The following is a 23,606-nucleotide window of genomic DNA, read 5'->3' as shown; positions in this document are numbered from 1 at the left end:
GCATACGTGTGCACTTGAATAGCAATCTGTGCATAGTAAATAGTGGGAGCTTGAATTCTGATGAGCTGAGTTTTGCTCAATTTGAATTTCTCATCGGTTAGTATTGGATTTAGCCTGCTGATAGATTATCGCTGATCTTAGTACTGCGACTTAGAACCATTTTCTGTTTGGTCATGTAGGAATGACAATAAATAATTGTGAAAGTATGATTTCGTATGTTTTTGCTCTGGAGTGGTGGTACGGTTTCTCAGTCATTAGCAATGCTGCATCACAGTGCCAGGGACCCGGGTTCGATTACACCCTCAGGCGACTGTCTGTGTGGAGTTTGCACATTCTCCCTATGTCTGCATGGATTTCCTTATCGTGCTCCAGTTTCCTCCCACAGTCTAACGATGCGCAGGTCGGTAGATTGGCCAGGGGTTTAGGGGGATGAGTCTGTGTGGGATAATTTTGGAGGAATTAGCCAAATGGCCTGCTTCAACACTCAAAGGATTCTATAATTCTATGGACGTGTGCAACTCTGGCAATGTCTTGTGTAATTTATATTTAGTACCATCTCAGTTGACTATGAAAAATTGTGAATATAAGACATTGTTTCAAATTCTGTTAGGACCATAATTAAAATAGTTTAATCAACTAATTTTTCTTCTGTATTAAACATGAACGCGGATCTAAGCGACACTGCAGCAAAAGAAAATTCTGGTATTAGTGCGAGTTGACTATCAAATTATTTTAAAATTAGTGCGAGTTGACTATCAAATTATTTTAAAGCTGTGATTTAAAGCTAATTATTTCCGGAAGTCAGCCAAATCTGTCTGGATGGTTTACATAATTAATATTTCTCCTTGAATGTTTAACAGACTTAAGCGAATTGAGACTGGTAGGAGACTGTGCTGGGCCACTGCAGGTTCGTTACCAAGGTCGGTGGGGCTTCGTCTGTAATAGTCTGTGGGATTCAACGACTGGAGAAGTCGTCTGCAGACAAATTGGTTGCAACGCCTATCACACAACAATGGCTATTCCCATCTCTCAAGATACGGGACCTATTGTGTTGGAGAAAGTTCATTGCAATGGAACTGAGTCATCACTAACGGAATGCTCATTCAGTGCTTCAGACAAGCACGTTTGTGAAACTGGAACGATTGTAGGTGTCATCTGTCAAGGTATTTGCGTCATAGAGTCATAGAGATGAACAGCACAGAAAAAGATCATAGAACATTACATCGCAGTACAGGCCCTTCGGCCCTCGATGTTGCGCCAACCTGTCATACCAATCTGAAGCCCATCTAACCTACACTATTCCATGTCTTAATTGTACTTAAGTTGGCGAATCTACTACCGATGCAGGCAAAGCATTCCATACCCCTTACTACTCTGAGTAAAGAAACTACCTCTGACATCTGTCCTATATCTATCACCCCTCAATTTAAAGTTATGCCCTCCTCATTCTCACCGTCACCATACTTGGAAAAAGGATCTCCCTGTCCACCCTATCTAACCCTCTGATTATCTTATATGTCTCGATTAAGTCACCTCTCAACCTTCTTCTCTCTGATGAAAACAGCCTCAAATCCTCAGCCTTTCCTCATAAAACCTTCCCTCCATACCAGGCAACATCCTTGTAAATCTCCTCTGCACCCTTTCCAGAGCTTCCACGTCCTTCTTATAATGCGGTGACCAGAACCTGTACACAATACTCCAAGTGTGGCTGCACCAGAGTTTTGAACAGTTGTAGCATAACCTCTTGGTTCTGCAACTCGATCCATCTATTAATAAAAGCTAAAACACTGTAAGCCTTCTTAACAACCCTGTCAACCTGGGTGGCAACTTTCAAGGATCTGTGCTCTCTCTGCTCATCTACACTACCAAGAATCTTCACATTAGCCCATTACTTTGCATTCCGGTTACTCTGACCAAAGTGAATTACCTCACACTTGTCTGCATTAAACTCTATTTGCCACCTCTCAGCCCAGCTCTGCAGCTTATCTATGTCTCTCTGTAACCTACTACATCCTTTGTCACTATCCACAACTCCACCAACCCTTAGTGTTGTCTGCAAATTTACTAACCCACCCTTGTATGCCCTCATCCAGGTCGTTTATAAAAATGATGAACAACAGTGGTCCCAACACCAATCCTTGCAGTACACCACTAGTAACTGGACTCCAGGATGAACATTTCCCATCAACCACCACCCTCTGTCTTCTTTCAGCAAGCCAATTACTGATCCAAACTGCTATATCTCCCACAATTTCATTCCGACGCATTTTGTACAATAGCCTACTGTGGGAAGCATTATCGAACACCTTGCTGAAATCCATATACACCATATCAACTGGTTTACTCTCATCTACCTGTTTGGTCACCTTCTCAAAGAACTCAGTAAGGTTTGTGAGGCATGACCTACCCTTCACAAAACTGTGCTGACTACCCCGATCAAATTATTCTTTTCTAGATGATTATAAATCTTATCTCTTATAACCTTTTCCAACACTTTACCAACAACTGAAGTAAGGCTCACTGGTCTCTAATTACCAGGGTTGTCTCTACTCCCCTTCTTGAACAGCGGAACCACATTTGCTATCCTCCAGTCTTCTGGCACTATTCCTGTAGACAATGATGATTCAAAGATCAATGCCAAAGGCTCGGCAATCTCCTCCCAGAGGATCCGAGGATAAATCCCATCCAGCCCAGGGGACCTATCTATTTTCATACTCTGCAGGATTTCTAATACCTCTTCCTTGTGAACCTCAATCCCACCTAGTCCAGTAGCCTGTATCTCAGTATTCTCCTCAACAATATTGTCATTTTCTAGAGTGAATACTGTCAAAACATATTCATTTAGTGCTTCCCCTATGTCCTCTGACTCCACACACAACTTCCCACTACTATCCTTGACTGGCCCTAATCTTACTCTTGTCATTCTTTTATTCCTAATCTAGTCCTAATCTAATCCTCAAGCGCCCTAACTGAGCCTTCACATCTCATCCTAACATAAGCCTTCTTCTTCCTCTTGACCAGAGATTCCACTTCCTTCGTAAACCACAACTCCCGTGCTCTACAGCTTTCTCCCTGCCTGACAGGTGCATACTTATCTAGGACACATAGGAGCTTTTCCTTGAATAAGCTCCACATTTCTAATGTGCCCATCCCCTGCAGTTTCCTTCCCAATCCTATGCATCCTAAATCTTGCCTAATCGCATCATAATTGCCTTTCCCCCAGCTGTAACGCTTGCCCAGTGGTATACACCTATCCCTTTCTATCACTAAAGTAAATGTAACAGAGTTGTGATCGCTATCACAAAAGCGCTCGCCTACTTCCAAGTCTAACACCTGGCCGGGCTCATTACCCAGTACCAAATCTAATGTGGCTTCGCTCTTGTTGGCCTGTCTACATACTGTGTCAGGAAGCCCTCCTGCACACACTGGACAAAAACTGACCCATCTATAGTACTCGTACTATAGTGTTCCCAGTCAATATTTGGAAAGTTGAAATCCCCCATGACAACTACCCTGTCTCTCTCACTTCTATTGAGAATCATCTTTGCTATCCTTTCGTCTACATCTCTGGAGCTATTCAGAGGCCTATAGAAAACTCCCAGAGAGTGAACTCTCCTTTTCCTGTTTCTAACCTCAGCCCATACTACCTCAGTTGATGAGTCCCCAAACATCCTTTCTGCAACTGTAATACTGTCCTTGACCAACAATGCCACACGTCCCCCTCTTTTGCCATCTTCTCTGTTCTTACTGAAGATCTGTTGGTCCAACTCATCCATGCCAACCAGATATCCTAACCTAATCTAGTCCCATTTGCCATCACTTGGCCAATATCCTTCTCAGCCCTTCCTATTCATATACCCATCCAGATGCCTTTTAAATGCTGTAATTGTACCAGCCTCCACCACTTCCTCTGGCAGCTCATTCTGTACAGTTCATCCTCTGTGTGACAAAGTTACCCATTAGGTCCTTTTTATATCTTTCACCTCTCATCCTGAACATATGCCCTCTAGTTCTGGATTTCCCCACTCCAGAAAAAGACAGTGTCTGTTTATCCTATCCATGCCCTCCATGATTTTATCAAACTCCATAAGGTCACCCCTCAGCCTCAGACATTCCAGGTAAAACAGCCCTAGCCTACTCAGCCTCTCGCTATAGCTCAAATCCTCCAACCCCGGCAACACTCTTGTAAATCTTTTCTGTACCCTTTCAAGTTTCACAACATCCTTTCAATAGGAAGGAGACCAGAATTGCATGCAATATTCCAAAAGTGGCCTTACCAATGTCCTCTCAACTCCTATACTCAATCCTGTGATCAATAAAGGATAACATACTAAATGCATTCTTCACTATCCTATCTACCTGCGACTCTACTTTCAAGAAACTATGAAACTGCACTCCAAGGTCTCTTTGTTCAGAAGCACTCCTTACCATTAAGTGCATGAGTCCTGCTCTGATTTGCTTTTCCAAAATGCAGCACCTCACATTTATTTAAATTAAACTCCATCTGCCACTCCTCAGCCAATTGGCCCACTTGATCAATATCCTGTTGTAATCTGAGGTAACCTTCTTCACAGTCCACTACACTTCTAATTTTGGTGTCACCTGCAAACTTACTAACTATACCTCCCATGTTCACATCCAAATTATTTATATAAATCACAAAAAGTAGTGGACCCAGCACCAATCCTTGTGGCACACAACTGGTCACAGGCCTCCAGTCTGAAAAACAACCCTCCACCAACACCCTCTGCCTTCTACTTTCAAACCAGTTCTGTATCCAAATGGATAGGTTTTAATATTGTACTTTTTTTCATATCCTTTGATCGTTTGCATGTAATATGCCCAAGCATATATATCGCATTCCCCAACGTGGTCACACATTGAGCTCCAGTTTTGGCTGTGCAGACACTGGAGCTCACCTACAAGAGGGACCTGGAAAAATTCTGAGAAGGAGGTAGAATTATGTTTACTTACATTTATAATCTACGTGTTCCCTTTAAAATGACATATGCAAAGGCGAAAATTCATTTCTACATTTAACACCGGGACACTCCTGTTCCCTCACTTGTTTCAACTTCACCACTTTGTTCACGTTGTCAAACTATATATCTAGTGACCTGGGCTGGATAGAAAGAGGTTGAAAACAATGTCTTCCGCCCTTGCCACTAAATTCACTTTCTAGTTAAATTCCAACTCTGGCCAGAAATTGACTAAACCGAAGCCGAGACATTTCAGCTTCATATATTTCAACTAACTGCCCACATAGTGCCACAATTTTAAGGCCACCAGTTTTCAACTCTATGACATCATCCAGAAATGGTCTGCTTAGCTGCTATGGCTCCCACTTCAACTCCATGTTCCTCGAACTACTCTGGCTTCCATTTCAGTAACTCCTTGATTTTAAACTCTTGATCCTTGCATTTAAATCTTTCTATTGTGTAGCCTCATAATATATCTGCAATAATTTTCAGGCCTACATTGTTTTAAGGCCCCTGTTTCGGACATATTATAACACACGCCTAGGTATGTAGGTCTTAAATCCCTATCACGAGGGACCACACTGCCACTGTCCCATGTGAACTGTTCTGCAAGTGCTGCAAGGTGCAGCACCCTGCTCACAGATATCATTACACATCTTTGAAGCAGGTGGCGCTTGAACCTGGACGTGTTGGTCTCAGGTAGGGAGATTACCATTGTAACCCAAGAGGTCTTCAAATTATATGAGCTATCATCACTTTTTTATTTGTGGTCACCTGAGCACCAACAGTTTTATCATTGCTGAGCATGCCTACAGCTCCTTAGCTCCTGAACATTAAAATTTCTTATCTAACTAGCTATGTTTCATTATCTTGCTTTAATAATTTCAGACACTCCTCAGTCCTAACTCTGATTATTTTTGTTAATTTCATGCCATGTGGCCAGGTGTCTTGTTTCTTTAATAATGCTCCCGTGAAGCAAGTTGAGGCATTTTATACATCTAAAGGCACTATGTCATTAAAAAGTTGCACTACTTTATTGCTGGACCAAAAACTTCTGAGTGTGCACCTATTCTGACATCATGGAGCTCCACATCTGGCATTGTTTATGTATAGAGAAAGTGAGGACTGCAGGTGCTGGAGAGTCAGAGTTGAAAACTGTGGTGCTGAAAAATCACAGCATGTCAGGCAGCACCCGAGAAGCAGGAGAGTTGAGGTTTCGGGCATAACCCTTCGAATAAATTGTGTTTTCTTTAGTTTCATTCCTGGATGTCTGTTGTCATTTGTGCCTCTGCTTTTCTGGTGATATCTTTCAGAATCCACAGTTTAAGAAAACCAATTATGATAGTTGCAGTCAACAAAATTCAGCTGGTAATGGCTCATCAGTTTGTGTTCATAACTAAACTTGTTCTTATTTTGAGCAAAGTTAAATGAAAATATTTGTTGTCTTCTATATCTCTATCATCTACTTATCCAAATGCCTCTTTTACATCTATAAATTTGACTAGTTATGTTATCCTCTCGAAAAACATGACTGTTTATAAATGAGATATTATTTCTTGATAGATTGATGCCCCAGTCTCCATCAGCAAATAAGGTGCTAGGAAGATCAAAATGTTTTTTGTTTTTTCAGATACATTGGTTGTATCCCTTTCTCTGGATTATGAGGTCAAGGTTAAGTCCCAGCAAACACCAAGGTGTGCATTAGCAAGTGCAACCTAGTTGGTTGAAAATACTTATAAAAGCTAAAACAATCCCAGATCATAGCCTCCCCCCACAATCTCAAGGCATTAAGTGTTAATACTTGGCCTGCTCTTTCTCTTTGGATTTGAGTTCATGATAGGCTAATAGATAAAGTTGCACAAAACTCAAATTTGATGCACCCAACTCAATTTCATGAATGTCACACTTTTCCCCGACATGGTGCTCCATTCTTCTCATTCAACCATGGCTGAGTAACATTGTTTAGAAAAATTGTGTTGCAGCCAACCTTCCTTTATGGAAGGCTGTCCATTTTGAAAGAAAGTTGCATGCAATTTGATGTTGAAAATTAAGTTATCCTAAAGTGAACATTCAAACAGCAATGCCAAATTCGAGGATGACGGATACAGCGTATGAGTGCTCAAACCATAAGGTACCATATCATTAGTTATGGTTTGGCCAGGAAACCCTCAAGTACACTTAAGTAGCATAATATCAGAAAAGTGCATTTAATCGCTCTTCTCACATCTCGAAACACATGAGGCAAATAAAGGAGACAATTAGTTTTGCTTTACCAGCTGGTTATTACTACAATCAGGGAGAGATATGGCATAGTAGCAATGTTAGTGGACCAGAAATCCAGAGGTTTTTGGTACTGATTGACTGTAGAACATTCTATTAGTGTCGCAACTGCAGCATAATTCTGTTGCCTTTATAACATAAAACAATAATTCTACCTGCGTGTGAAACTTTTCGACTTCTCCATTACATCTGGTTTCGAATCTTTGTACTTTGATTATTGTCCACAACTCCAAAATATATTTTGTCTATTCAGCCTTGTATATTTCATATTTAAAGTAATAATTGCTGATGATCTATTACCTTTATTAATTCATCTTATATGTTAAAGGACTGTGTTCTGTGTCATGCTTATATTGACCATTAGCATTTACAATTTTTATGTAATTGTAGAGCTAACCTCTTATTCAGTAGATTTTTATTAATATTGTGCCTTGAAATAGGAAGGATTGCAATCATATCTGTTGTGAAATTTATTTTAAACAGGCGGTTTATTGTCTTCTGTTAAACTGGCGCATGACAGCTAATGTGAATAATCTGATACATTCTTCCCCAACAGTCAGAAAAGCTGCTGTGCTTAGGGATGGAGGTAGCCCTTGTGCTGGACGAGTTGAAGCCACTAGCAATTCATGGACCTATGTAATCTGTGGGCGAATGTGGGGTATGAATGAAGCTCGTGCTTTCTGCAAATTCCTGAGCTGTGGTGACTCTGTATCTGCATCAGGGAATTCTCAATTTGGGGCTGGTCATATCTCGATGCTGAATTTTGGACTTCACTGCAAAGGCACTGAGGAGGACCCCTGGAAATGTGAGGTGAAACCTTTGACTCACAAAAACTGCTCTGCAGAGAAAGAAGTAGCTGGTGTAATTTGTTCAGGTAACTTTTCCACCTGTATTATTTTGGATAATAAATTGCCATTGACATTATTGCATGCTACAACACTGAACAAATTGAACAATCATGTAAGTTATTAAACAACTCAAAATCATTGAATTCACCTTGTAGAATATTGACTTAGAAGTTAAGTTTTAAAACAAATTATAGAATGTGTGCATTTATCACCCATCCTAGTTATCAATGAGAACATGGTAATGAGCTGCCTTCTTGCTGTTATTTGGTGTTAAAGCACACACAATGTTGTTAAATCTGAATTTCCAGGGTTTTACCCCTGTGGAACTGAATGGATGGTAAAATATTTTCAAGTCTGGATAATGAGTGGCTTGGAAATTAGCTTGCATGTAACGGTATTCTCATGTACCTGCTCCTCTTGACCTTGTATGGTGGTGATCATAGAGTTGGAAAGTACTGCCCAAGTAACTTTCCTGAATGTCTATAATATATCTTGAGATGGTTTACATTGCTGCTACTGAACATCAGTGTGGAGGGTGTGAATACGTCTGGTAACATGTCAGCCAGCTGCTTTGCTCTGGATTATTCTGGGTGGTGACTGTGAGCGTTGTTGGAGCTGGATCATCAAAGAGAATATTCCATGACATTTCTGACTCGTTTTCCTGACTCATAGAAAGTCTCTGGAGAATCAAGAAATTAATTATGTGCTCCAGAATAGTGTACAGCTGACCTATCCTTGTAGTCACAGTAATTATGTGGCTTACAAAGATTGGTAATGATTCCTAGATTTCCACTTTACGCAATTCTTATTTTGATTATCTCTTCTTGAAGTTGCTACTGTTTGATCAAGATTAGACACAAGAGGGAAGACTTACTCTGGTTAGAAATGAAATGTTGCCTCAGCTGTGCCAAAGATGCTCAGGGACAAATGGTTTTAATTTAGTGAAAAGTTTCAGCAGACTCTCTAAATTGGAACTTGGTACAGTTAGAGGGTGATAATTAAAATGTAAGATACAAGAACATTAGTAGACCATTTGTCTGATTGAGACTGCTACATTCATTTTCTTTCTTTATTACCAACTTAACCTGAATTCCCAACAAAACTCCTAAATCTCACTGTGCTGCAACTTTCTGAAGTCTTACTACACTTAAATAATATTCAGCTCTTCTATTCTTCCTGACAGAGTACAAATAGAAACATATGATTTTCTGCCCCTTCAACAAATTGTGCTGAGTATATGATGCTGAGATCAAATACGATTGTTGTCTTCATTAATCCGCTCTAAGTATAAACTTTATTTAAATTAGATGTGGAAAGTAAATTCTAATTTCTGTATTTATCATAATGTAGACTCCAGGTGTGACTAACTGGTGACTCATGAAATCACATCATTTCTGGCTATCGAATGATGCTGATATATGTAGTAATTTCAAAATGAAAATTAATTATGGGTCATCATGATTTGGGAAACCAAGTCACATTGTTAGTAGAAAAAAAAAGTTATGTACTTCATAATTGGCATTACCAAGGTGTGGATTTATTTAATTGGTTCCATTACAGCATTTGGGCATCAGTAAGACCAACATTTGCTGCCCATCATAAAATGAACGTGAGAAAGTGGTGGTCAGCCATCTTCTTCAAACACCAAAGTCCCTTTGGCATCACCAGAACCATAGCACAGTTAAGAAGGCATTTTTAGAATTATACCCCACTGTGAGATGAATGGCAATAGATTTTCAAGTCAGAACAGTGTACAATTTTGAAAGGAGGTTGGAAGTGTTGGTGTTCCATGCATTTGCTACTTGTATCATTCTACTGGTGAGGGGTAGTAGTTTTAGAAGGTGCTGTTTGAGAAGCCTTCTTTGAGTTGCTGCTGTCCATATAGAAGAGGACACAAATTGCTGTTGCATTCCCTTCCCCCCACGCCCCCACCCCACCCCACCCCACCCCACCAAACAGTTAACAGACTCAATTGTGATAACTTTATTTGTACCATTCAAAGTTTGGGAGAAGATTTGTAGCTCGGGTGCTCGTTGTTATGGTTCTGTTCGTTGAGCTGGGAATTTGTGTTGCAAACGTTTCGTCCCCTGTCTAGGTGACATCCTCAGTGCTTGGGGACCTCCTGTGAAGTGCTTCTGTGATGTTTCCTCCGGCATTTATAGTGGCTTGTCTCTGCTGCTTCCGGTTGTCAGTTCCAGCTGTCCGCTGCAGTGGCCGGTGTATTGGGTCCAGGTCCATGTGTTTGTTGATAGAATCTGTGGATGAGTGCCATGCCTCTAGGAATTCCCTGGCTGTTCTCTGTTTGGCTTGCCCTATAATAGTAGTGTTGTCCCAGTCGAATTCATGATGCTTGTCATCTGCGTGTGTGGCTACTAAGGATAGCTGGTCATGTCGTTTCGTGGCTAGTTGGTGTTCAACACTACTATTGTAGGGCAAGCCAAACAGAACAACCAGGGAATTCCCAGAGAAATGGCACTCATCCACAGATTCTATCAACAAACACATCGACCTGGACCCAATATACCGGCCACTGCAGCGGACAGCTGGAACTGACAACCGGAAGCAGCAGAGGCAAGCCACTATAAATGCCGGAGGAAACATCACAGAAGTGCTTCACAGGAGGCTCCCTAGCACTGAGGATGTCACCTAGATATTATTTGTAACATATTTTAATGTCATAAAGAACACAATTACAGCATATTATTGCTATCAATCACTATTGTGACATTCTGAAGATAGAGATTTGTCAAATGCATTAAAATTTTCAAAAACTTATTTATTAGCTATGATAGGCACATTTCACAACTTGTGATCACTTTATCCCAAAAGGATATCTTGCCACTTCAAATCATGAAAATAAAATACTGAGTTTGCATCATCTATGTGAGCAACTTGAAACCCTACTTTCTATTGCAACGTTATCAACCAAATCTTCATTTTAACTTTTCTCACCATGATTTAAGAAATAAAATGAAAAGGTAAAATATAATGAAAATGCAACTGAGATCACAAAATGGTGATTCAGAAACACGTCTGTTCAACTGTACCAGTGGGTCACTAAAAATTGCAAAACTAAATACTGTCAACTATTTGGAAGAAAGAATAAAAGTTCAACTTGAATTAGTATTTCATCATCTGAACAATGTTAAATCTGGAGAAATAATTTTCTTGTTTTAAGTTGTGATTTCAAGCCAGTGATGTTGAAGATTTCATCCCATTTGTTTAAAAACAACAGAACACAGGCAGCCAAGATTGGTTGGTGGATCGGATGGATGCTCTGGAAGATTGGAGATACAGAAAGGAAATACTTGGGGCACAGTGTGTGATTCACACTGGGATTCACAAGACGCTCGTGTGGTTTGTACTTCCTTAAAATGTGGAGAAGTGATAGCAGTACTCAGAGAGACTCCGTTTGGAGAGGGCAGTGGTCCTGTATGGCAGGATATCTATGAATGCCAGGGTAATGAGACGATTCTCTGGGACTGCCCCTTTATACCAAACAATCAAGGAAATTGCACACATAGAAATGACGTCAGTATCATTTGTTCTGGTAAGTGTTTTGTCCCTACTTTCTCCTAAATTCGAGTGGAACCAAAGTTTAAAATTTGTGCTGTTTTCCTGTAGATTCGACATTTTTTTCTATTTATACCTCTGTCACTGATGTGGGAGACATGGTTGATTTCAACATTTGACCCTGAATACTGTTCATGATTGAACATAATGATTTGAAGTGACACTAGAATATATCCTTTTCACTGTTATTATCAATTAAGTTAATCACCATTTTAAAAAAAAACATTCATTTGAAGTTCAAGTTGAGCTAAAAAAACTCATCTTAGTACAGCAGCAGACAATAAAACATATGGAACCAGAGCTCAGAAGTCATTACTACGGCCGCTTCAAAACATGTTACATTGAATCCTCTTGGATTCTAATAGATTTTGTCCTTATCTGTAAAGATACAGTCAGAGCGTAACTGCCTGATAGCGTCCAACGTGTTCAGTTAATTTTCTTTCATGTTGCCACTTCAGCATCGTATGAAATCCAAAGAACATACCTTACTTATCTCCCACCTTTTTTTTTGTACTAGAATCTCCAATCTAAAAACATCTTCCTGAACTACAATTCTATTTTGTTATTCTGTTTCACAATAATAGGGCAAATTCAACTCTAAAATGTACCTTCAGATGATTACTTCTGTCTAGCTTCCTTTCATTCATAACATTGGTGTAAGCCTGTACCACGGAGTTAGATCTTGACTCTCTGCATGTGTCCTACCTGTTGAATCTCCACAGCTCCTTTCCCTTCACGTATCCATTGTTACAGCAACATTTTGCTGTCACCAAAGCTTCTTTGTCTCACAAAATTGTGGGACTCCTCAATCAGCCTTTGCCGAAATATAGTTTTCCTTCTTCGAACAATCTCTCCTATAGGTACTGTAGGGATGGACAAAATAGATTATTTCCATTAGAATATGAAATCAGAACATGATAACATGTATTGCTTCTGCACCAAGGTCAAAGGGGACCACGATTAGTTGGTGGTAATGATACCTGCTCAGGACGACTGGAGATATTTCTGGGTGACACCTGGGGCACAGTCTGCGATACCTACTGGGATTTACAGGATGCAGCTGTTGTCTGCAATCAACTCGGTTGTGGAGCCGCGATAGAAGCACCAGGAGGCGCATTTTTTGGAGAGGGAAATGGATCAATATGGAATGATATCTACGAATGTATCGGCAATGAAATGCAATTGCGTGACTGCACGGTTTCATCCTGGGGACAGCATCGGTGTTCACACAGCAATGATGCTGGGGTCATCTGTTCTGGTAGGTATTTCATTCAGCTTCAGGTATTCGTTAATCTCTTACCTGCATCTATTTTAATGTAAGATTTATCGAATGCATGGTATATTATGGCCGATTGCCAGTACAAACGTCCAAATTCTTCTGCTTTGTAATTGTTGCACAAATCTGTTTGATTTCTGTTAATCTCTGAGAGATGCGGGACAGAACAGTGAGGGGCTCCATGTAATATTTATTTCCTACCCTTTAATGTATTTCCTTTGTCAGAGGGGATCGAAATTAATGGCATCACTGTGACTCAGTGGTTAACACTGCTGCCTCACAGCACCAGGGACATGGGTTCGATTCCAGCCTCAGGAGACTGTCTGTGTGAAGTTTGCACATTCAGCCGTGTCTGCGTGTGTTTCCTCCAGGTGGTCTAGTTTCCTCCCACAGTTTAAAAGATGAGCAGGTCAGGTAAATTCATCATGCGAAATTGCCCACAGTGGTGGTGTATTAGTCAGAGGGAAAGTGGGTCTGGATGGAGTTACTCTTCAGAGCATTGGTGTGGACTTGTTGGGATGAAGGGCCTGTTTCCGATCTGTAGGGAATCTAAGCTAACACTTCCTATCAGAAAGATGTAATTGCAGATTGCTGAAAATCCTAAACAAAAACAGAAACTCTTGTAGGAATTTGGCACATCTGGCAACCTCTGTGGAGAGAGAAACACAGTTAATGTTTCGAGTCCAGGCTTGAACAAGGGTCATTCGACTCGAAGCGATAACTCTCTGAATGTTAGTTTGCTCACTGAGTTGGAGGGTTTGTTTTCAGATGTTTCTTCACCATACTAAGTAATGTGATCAGTGAGCCTCTGGATGAAGCAGTGGTGGAATGGCCTGCTTTCTATTTATGTGTTTAGGTTTCCTTGGGTTGGTGATGTCATCTCCTGTAGTGATGTCATTTCTGATTCTTTTTCTGAGGGGGTGGTAAATGGGATCCAAGTCAATGTGTTTGTTGATAGATTTCCGATTGGAATGCCATGCTTCTAGGAATTCTCATGCATGTCTCCAGGATGGTTTGTCCGAGGATGGATGTGTTGTTCCAGTCAAAGTGGTGTCCTTCCTCATCTGTATGTATGTAAGGATACTAGTGAGAGTCGGTCATGTCCTTTTGTGGCTACTTGATGTTCATGTAACCTGGTGGCTAATGTTCTGCCTATTTGTCCAATGTCGTGTTTGTTGCTGTTCTTGCAGGGTATTTTGTAAATATCATTAGTTTTGCTTGTTGTCTGTTTAGGGTCTTTCAAGTTCATTAGCTGCTGTTTTAGTGTATTCGTAATTGGAAAAATTGAAGAAAGAAAGGAGGCGAGATTAAACAGAATGGATGCTCTGTAAACAGGGATGTGCAAGGCATTGCACTATCCTCCCTGAGATTTCCAGGAACAGTTATCTAAGCTGGACCAATTCCATGTGTAAAGTGTGAATCCAGTTTGTTTGAAAAATGGGGTGGTCACTGAGCTGTGTCCCTCCTTCAGTATAATCTGTAGCCTCAAACCAGGGACAGGACTATGCTGACACCCACCATGAAGTGAGATGTTCCAGTCTGAAACTTTCTACCCAGGAGTGGGTTTGTGGGCGACCATGTTGCCAAGAGGTCTGAATAGTCTGGCAGTCATTTCTGACATGTCTTTGATGTAGGGGAGAGTGGATAGGGTTTCTGGATGTGTTTTGTTTGCTTGTTGGGGTTTGTTGCTGAGAAATTGGCGGACTGTGTTCATTGGATACCCGTTCGTTTTGAATACACCGTATATGTGATTTTCCTCTGCTCTGCATAGTTCCACTCCATAACAGTATGTGGTGGCTCATTGAAACAATGTTTGAATGCAGCTTCATTTGTGGGTGTTGGGATGATTTCTTCTGTAGTTCAGTATTTGTTGTTTTCCTGTAGACTCTGGTTTGATGTTCCCATTTGGCTGTTTGCTCTACTGTGACATTTGGGAATAGCACTTTGTTGTTGTTTTCCTCCTCTTTAGTGAACTTTATGCCATGTAAGGTATTATTGGTGATCGTGAAGGTTTGCTTTAATCTGTTTAGTAATGACAAAAGTTTCATCCATGTAGCAGACCCAAAGTTTGGGTTGGTTCGTTGGTAGAGCTGTTGGTTCAAATCTCTGCCTTACTGCCTCTGCTAGGAACCCTGATGGCAGAGATCCCATAGATGTTCCATTGGTTTGTCTGTAAATTTTGTTTTTGAAGGTGAAGGTAAGGCATAGGTCCACTAGCTTGATGACATTGTCCTTGTTGATGAAGTTAGTGATGTATGGTGTATGTATCTTTGGGTCTTCTAATAGTGTAGTCAATGTTTCCTAGTCAATGTTGATTTGAAGTAAACAGGGCTGGTCTTCAGGAATTCTTGGGTGGAGTGGATGGAGTGATGTGAGTCTTCTACCATGTGTTTTAGTCTTTGGTGTAGCTCCTTGGCCAATCTGTAAATTGTGTTCCAGGTAGTGGGACTATGGGTTTGAGGGGGGCTCCTGGTTTGTGAATTTTGGGTAATCCGTAGAAGCGTGGTGTGTTGCATTTGTCTGGTTTCACTTTTGAAAGTCAGTCTTATTTATTTCCCCAGATTTCTGTATTTTTTGAGTAGGTCTGTGAAATACCCTGTACAGACAACAAGCAAAACTAATGTCATTTACAAAGTACCTTGCAAAAACTGCAACAAACAATATATTGGACAAACAGGCAGAAAACTAGCCACCAGGACAAATGAACATCAACTAGCCACAAAAAGACATGATCCACTGTCACTAGTATCCTTACATACAGATGAGGAAGGACACCACTTCAACTGGGACAACACATCCATCCTCAGACAAGCCAAACAGAGACATGCATGAGAAGTCCTAGAAGCAAGGCATTCCAGTCGGAACCCTATCAACAAACACATTGACTTGGATCCCATTTACCACCCCCTCAGAAAAAAACTGGAAATGACATCACCACAAGAAATGACATCATCAACCCAAGGAAACCAAACACATAAATAGAATGCGGGCCATGCCATCAGTGCTTCATCCAGAGGCTCACTGATGATGTCACCTAGTATGGTGATGAAACAACAGAAAACGAACCTTCTACCTCAGCGAGCAAAGCTACATCCAAAATGTCAACATGAGCTACAAATCTACTTAAAACTTGATAACTCTCTCCAAGATGCTGCCAGACCTGCACAGTCCGTACACTTGCATGGACTTTCAGACAAAGTTCAGACCCTGAAAGCTGTTGGAGGTATGACTTGGTACCAATGTAAATGCCTCAATCTCAATATTGGCTTCTTCATCTTGTATGTAACTCAATAATGTATCTGGCACAAGAGGATCAGAGCAGGCTTGGCAGCTTCTGCGGAGACTAAAACCGAGCTAATGTTTCAAGTCCGGTAACCAGAACTTCAGAACAGAGATCTGAAGAAGCGTCATACGGAACTCAAAATGTTAAAATTCTGTGTTTGTTTTAGTACGAGGATGCACCCAGTTGTTTAAATATACACGACTGCAACTCATCAAAGCTCTCTGCCAGCACATTTCATTTCCAAGAAACATGTCAAAAGAAAGGTATGAGGTATACAGTAATACTAGGAGAAAGTGAGGACTGCAGATGCTGGAAATCAGCGTTGAAAAATGTGGTGCTGGAAAAACACAGCCAGTCAGGCAGCATCTGAGGACCAGGAGAGTCGACATTTCAACCATAAGCTCTTCATCAAGAATGAGGGGTGGTCCAGAGGGGATGAGAGATAAACAGCAGAGGGTTAGGGCTGGGGGAATGGAGCTGGGAATGTGATAGGTAAATGGAGGTGGGGGCTGATGGTGATAGGTCAGCAAGGAGGGTGGAGCAGATAGGGGGAAGGAAGATGGGCAGGTAGGACAGTTCAAGAGGGCAGGTGCCACGTTGGAAGTTTAGATTTGGGATAAGGTGGAGAGGGAGGGGAAATGAAGAGACCCTTCAGCTTACAGTCCATCATGACTTGGAAATAAATTGCCATTTCATCATCATTCCTGAAGTGACACATGGCAACTCCTTCCCTAACACGTCTGTGGCTATAAAAATAGCATACAGTCCAGAGTGGGATCAAGATACGGTCAAATTGTAACCTTCTCAAAAACAAACTCTGTCCTTTTCAATGAAACAAATTGGCAATCTTATTTTTATTCATTCCAGGAATGTGAGACAAGTATTTACAGCTGAATCCCAATTGCTCTCAAACTGAATGATTTATTAGGCCATTTAAAAAGGCAGACAAGAGAGAGTGAAAAAATTGTGAACGGTCTACGGTCACATGCAGATCTATCGGAAAAACGTATTGCCCTTCTTATCAAAAATGTTCTGACTGAAGCTTCTCTTAAACCTTTACTCTCTTTAACTTGCTGATAACCTTTACATTCTGTACTTGTAATATATTTTCTTTACATTTTATGAGCAATAAATAACCACAGAATAACAACTTTTAAAATTGATGTCCACATTTCAACTCTGAAATATTGAATGAACCTGAATTGACAAATTACATTCGTATAGGTGAAGATTGGCAGATGCGACTGTCTAATGGGGAGACCATTTGTGATGGTCGAGTCGAGGTTTATTATGCTGGCACATGGGGGAGAGTGACTGACACACAGTGGAATTTCAATGATGCGGATGTAGTTTGCAGACAGCAGAATTGTGGCTCTGCAATAAACATTTACAACCACACGAAGTTTGGGAAAGGCACAGGTCCATCCTGGATCAACAATGTCAAATGCAATGGAAATGAACCCTTCCTGTGGAATTGCAGCTTTACACAAATGCAAGAGTTGCCTATTGCCGATGATGTTGGGGTGGTTTGCTCTGGTAAGAAAATCTTTCAATATCCAATGCAAATTTTCCATAATATCACATAAGACTTTGATGTAAACAATCCTGGATAGTGGTTTTTCATTTAGTAGTATTTGATTCAGATTAACTTGACCATTTTCAGGCAGATTTTACATTTCATTTACTGAATACAATTCATAGAAAATTATTATACATCACCAGTTAAAACTTAGAGTTAATGTAAACCAGTACTTTAAAATATGTTGCTCATTGTGCATTGAAGAATGAAACATCAAGGCACCGCTATGCAATCTGCCAACCCCTTAGCTCTTGAGAAAAGTGTCTATAATAAAGGGAAAGCTGTTGAATTTCAGAAAAGGAAATTATCATGTCATTATGTGAAGCTATCAGAGCAAATAACCACAACTTAAGAAATAGATCTAACATCATTCCGTGCCAATTGGTTAAATGTCAGAGGTTCAAATCAACATTATGTAATGCCAGTCCAGGTATAAAAATGGACTATTTGAGAAACATCTTCAGTTTACATTGCAGTTGAAAGTGTGGAACTCGCCATGTTTGGGACTGAGTGTTCCCTTGGCAGAATTCCAAATGAGAACTACTAGTCAATTGAGAAGTATGCATGTATTGCTTCTGCACAATGTTTAAAGATGGGATTAATTTGAAATCACAATGTAAAATCTGGAAAGCAAGTGGCAGTTCAGAGGACTGGATTGGGAAGTCTTTAAGAACTAACAAAGAGTAAGACCAAAATAACTTAAGAATAGGAATAGGCCATTTGGCCCACCAGGTCCGCTCAATCATTCAATGAGCTCATGGCTGATTTGGTAATGATCAACTTCACGTTCCTGCATTTTCTCCTTAATCATTGATTCTCTTTATGGATTTTTAAAATTTGGAATTAAATATCCTTCACCAAACAGCAACCAATGTTCTTGACAGCAAAGAATTTTACAGATTCATTGCACTATGAGAAATTAAACTTTTTTCTCATCTCTACCTTAAATGGCTGTCCTACACACTGAAATCATACCCTTTAGTTTTAGACTCTCCGACAAGTAAAAACAAATTTTCAGTATCTATCCTGCCAGGCCCCTTAAGAATTTTATATTGTAACAAGGTTGCTTGATATTCTTCTAAAGTCCAATGAGTAAAAAAACAAAGCTGCCCCATCTCTCTAGGGGGCAGCTGCCATCCCAATATCAACCTAGTGAAACTCCTGCCATCCCAAAATCAAACTAGTGAATTTTCTCTGCCCTGCTTCCAATTCCAGTAGTATATTTCCCTTGATAACATGACCAACTGTTCACAGTAATCCAAGTGTAGTCTGACTAGTGCCTTTCGCAGTATAAACAAGAGTGCTAAGTTATTGTCCACTCACTTAACCTGTCCTATCAGTGAGACGTCTTATGTCATTCTCATTACTGGGCTTCCCACCTTTTTATTATATCATTTGCAAATTTGGTGATCGTATATTCACTTCCATTGTGCAAGCCACTAACATATATTGTAAATAATTCTGGATCCAGCACTGATTCCTGAAGCAGTCCACTGGTTTTAGGTTGCCATACAAACATGTGTGCTTTACCCAAACTCTGTCTTCAATTAATTCGTAAATCTTCTATCCAGATATAAATGTTACCCACAGTACCAAAGACTCACTTCTCATTAAGCAGCTTAATGTCTGGCACCTTATCAAATGCCATTTGTAAATTCAAATGTATTGTATCTACTGGTTCCCATTTTATCTATCTTCTTTTTACCTCCTCAAAGACTGAGAATGTAACAATGCTTTTTTTTGCATGATTTCCCCTTCTTGGAGAAAACTGACTGCTGGAATTGAGTTTGTTTCTAAATGATTTGCAATTGTATTTTTGTATGGTAGACTCTAACATCTTCAAAATGACAGATGATTAGATGATTAGCTTCCCTACAGTGTGGAAACAGGCCCTTCAGCCCAACAAGTCCACACCGGCCCTCCAAAGAGTAACTCACCCAAACCCCTTTATAGTTATCTGCTTTGTTTTAAATCTCCCTCACTTTTTGATTAGGGAAATCTACCAATTCCCTGGGACTTTATCAGGGTCCAAGAATTATTGAAAGATGACTGCTGGTTCATCTACTATCCCTATAGCTACTTTCATTTGAATCCTTAGGTTCAACCCATCAAGCACATGGCTTTATCAGCCTTTAGCCCAATCATTACTTTCTATCTAATGAGAGATATAGTGTTCAATTTCTTCTGATTTGATTATTTAGTTTTTTTATAAAGTTTTTAGTGTCCTCTACCATGAAAACTAATGCCAAGCATTGTTCAACTCCTCTGCCATTTCCTGGCTCCTGTTTTTATTTTCAGAGCCGCATTCCTTCAAGGCCCAATGTCCATGATGGCCTCTCTTTTCCTTTTTACATATTTAGGAAGTTTTTTATGGTCTATTTTTATGGTATTTACTAGTTTGTCCACATAGTTTATTTTCCCCCTCTTATTATTGATTGGTCATCTGCAGTTGGCTTTTAAAATATTCCCAATCCTCTCAGTTTGTAAGAAAAAAACATTGTAAGAAAAGAAAAAGTTAGAATTATTGTATAGTTGAGAATATAAAGGTAAGTTCACCATAATCCTACTGGACCATCTGGCTCTTCTCACATGAGAGAGAGATGACTGTGGTGTTTTGACTTGAGAATGACCATGCCCTGGGAAGTCAAGAAAGAGAGTCTTCTTGGTAACCTCAGTCAATGTGGGAATTGAAGTCATACTGTATCACCTCAATCACTATCGCATACCAGCCATCCAGCCAACTGAGGTAAACAACACTATGTTCAGAGTTTGAGAATATCATTTAGGAATTGTAAGTCAAGCACACACTGCTTTCCAGATCAGAAACTGTTTAAGATAATTATTTCTGTCCTGCAGATCATACTCAGATAAGATTGGTGGATGGTGGAAGTCGCTGTGCTGGAAGGGTGGAGCTGTATTCCAATGGAATGTGGGGAACTGTGTGTGATGATTCCTGGGATTTAGTAGATGCCCAAGTTGTATGTCAACATCTGAAATGTGGACAGGCTCTAAATGCAACAGCTTCCGGTTGGTTTGGTCCAGGAGTGGGACCTATCTGTTTGGACAATCTGAAGTATGGAGTGAATGATTCTGTTTTGTGGGAATGTCTGGCGGGATCTTGGGGTGAGATTGACTGCAGCCATAAAGAAGATGCTGGAGTTATCTGCTCGGGTAAGATGTACCTTCAAAACTGAGCACTGTTAATGATAATATTAATAAGTATAGACACTGGATAATTGATAATTAGACATGTCAATAATTGAGTTTGTCACTCGATAGCCTACTGCTCCAATAAACAATTGAAAATCCATTGATCAAGTTGCATGCCAACACTATGTAGAATGAAATACTAAGGTGCAGTCTGGCACATTTGAAATTAAATTCATTGAAACAATTGTTATGGACCATGCCAGAACCCCTCAAAACATTTCAAGCAAGTAGCCCAGACCCTAACTTTGCTAGTTGTTTTAAGCAGGTGTAATGTGGATATTCCAGAAGAGATGCAGCTGGTCAAACCACTTAGTTTTAAACAAAACAAAATTTATTTACAAGATTTATGAATGAAACAGAAACAAAAGAGAACAGGATACCAAATAGTTTAATCTATTCAAAAACCCAACCAAGCATCCCCACTTAATTATGCTGTTCCAAATACTTGCAACAATCCCCATAAACATCCTTGAACAAAAGGTAAAATCAAACACAGAATCTTGCAGGAGAGAGAGTGAAATGGCAGCATGGAACACACTCTTCCATGTAGCAGTTTCTTGGATCAGCAGCCTCAAAACTGTCTGACTGCTTTCAGTGAACAGCCAGACTGCCAAAACCCAAATCAAACCAGAGAAAGCTGAGTTGGGAGATCTGGCCATTCCCCTTTCAATGGACAGATTTGTTTTTCTAAAAACTTGAAAGCCTTTTGAGGCAGTATTTGTTAGCTATAATCAAAATGGCCCCCAGACCCATCCAAGCCAGACAGAATCGCTGCTATTATGACTTCTCTGAAAAAAAACAAGGACAGAGTAATCTTGTTGAAGCAGCAGCATCATCACACAATCGTCTACCGAATGTTGTGTTATAAGAAAACTCATTAAAGTAACGTAGTTACGGATCTGCTTGATTTTGTTTTATCCACATTTACTGGGGGCGAATGGAAATGAACAGAAGATTAATTTTGGCTTTGTTCGACAGAGCATAGGGCTCTGAGGCTGCAGGATGGAGCGAATCCTTGTCAGGGCAGAATCGAGGTTTTCTATAATGGAACCTGGGGGACTGTTTGTGCAGATTCCTTTGGAATAAAGGAAGCGGAAGTTATATGTAAACAGCTCGGCTGTGGCTCTGCCCAATCTGTGGAAGGTGCTATTACATTTGGAAGCGGTTCTGGACAGATCTGGCTCGATGATGTGAATTGTCGTTTGCACGATACACTCCTGTGGCAATGTCCATCATCACTATGGGGCAAACATAATTGCAACCACCAGGAGGATGTTGGAGTCATCTGTTCAGGTTAGAACGCAAATGGAGTATATTTATCGTGAAATATTTCACGACTGTTTAATATTTCTATCACTTGTAAATTTGCGATCACCCATAGCTCTGTAATGTGTTCTTACGTCGGAATAAGCCCCGAACCCCATCACACGTGTACTTAATATCCATCCTGCAGCCGACACGTCCAGTGTCGAGTATTTGATGCTTTAAAAATCATGAGATGTTGTCAGTACTGGCTATGCCAGTAATTTATCCCTTCCCCAATTGCCGGAGAAGAGGTGGTGCTGAGCTGCCTTCTGGAACGGTCATATTCCTATAAAGAGAGTTCTGAGATTTTGACGAAAGGACAGGGAAGGGCGATATACTTCCAAGTCAGGATGGTGAGAGCCTTGGAGATAGGTGGTAGTGTTCCCTGTATCTACTGCACTTCTGTCGCGTTCGGGAGTCTGGAAGGAATTTTTATGCTTTTTTATAATTACCTACAAGGCTTTACTTTTCTGTTTAAAATGCTGTCTTTGAAAGTCCCGTGTAAATATCAGCTATTGGTTTTGAGTAATCGATTGTTTACTTTTCAGAACTAGAACCTGGGAAAATACACAGTAAAGGGGAAAGGAAGAAAAGTGACATGGAATCAGTTTCAGAATATGTTGGTAATTACTGAAAAGGATTCCATTAATGATAAATAATAAACAAAATCAAATACTATTTATAAATGTTGTTATTTAATATTAATATGCGCAAGAGTGGGCAATTATCTTCCGCTGTGCACGCTGGCCAACTAGTTTAATTTTATGTATCGCTCTACAATGATCGGGATCGGTTAGCATATTTGTTTTTGATGCATACTAACAGAGTACCGGAGTGAGAGACACAGGATCTTTAATAATGGTACTGTCAAAAGAACTTGGTGGGTTGGAATTTGGAGCAGGGCAAATAAAGTAAGTGTCCAATTTCGAGTTGAGGTACCCTGGGTTTCTCACGAAATCTTTGTTTTTCTCTGCAGAGCTGCGGCTGGCTGCGGGATCGAACAACTGCTCGGGAAGAGTTGAAATATTTTTCAGTGGGACATGGGGAACGGTTTGTGATGATTCCTGGGACAGGCATGATGCCGCTGTTGTTTGTAGACAATTAAATTGCGGCGAGCCGGTCTGGGCTGTGGGAAAGACGCTATTGGACCAAGCAAACGGCACAATTTGGATGGACGAGGTTCAGTGTAAGGGGAGTGAACTATTCCTGTGGGACTGCCAATTGTCAGCAATGGGCGATCATGACTGTGATCATAAAGAGGACGTCAACGTGA

The 23,606-nt window shown here is 40.4% G+C and overlaps 1 protein-coding gene across 1 annotated transcript; it reads left to right on the top strand.

Annotated features, from left to right (window-relative positions):
* Positions 1 to 1,012: 1,012 nt before the first annotated feature.
* On the top strand, positions 1,013 to 22,239 carry LOC140478628 (scavenger receptor cysteine-rich type 1 protein M130-like; the record flags this gene model as incomplete). Its single annotated transcript, XM_072571845.1, has 6 exons — positions 1,013 to 1,163; positions 7,816 to 8,133; positions 12,624 to 12,938; positions 17,464 to 17,775; positions 20,675 to 20,996; positions 22,014 to 22,239. Coding segments are annotated over exons 1-6 (1,644 nt in total), but the record flags the coding sequence as incomplete, so codon positions are not given.
* Positions 22,240 to 23,606: the final 1,367 nt, after the last annotated feature.

The sequence above is a fragment of the Chiloscyllium punctatum genome, chromosome 6 (assembly GCF_047496795.1).
Source record: "Chiloscyllium punctatum isolate Juve2018m chromosome 6, sChiPun1.3, whole genome shotgun sequence".
NCBI classification, from domain to species: Eukaryota; Metazoa; Chordata; class Chondrichthyes; order Orectolobiformes; family Hemiscylliidae; genus Chiloscyllium; species Chiloscyllium punctatum.
This window is presented reverse-complemented; position numbering and strand designations above follow the sequence as displayed.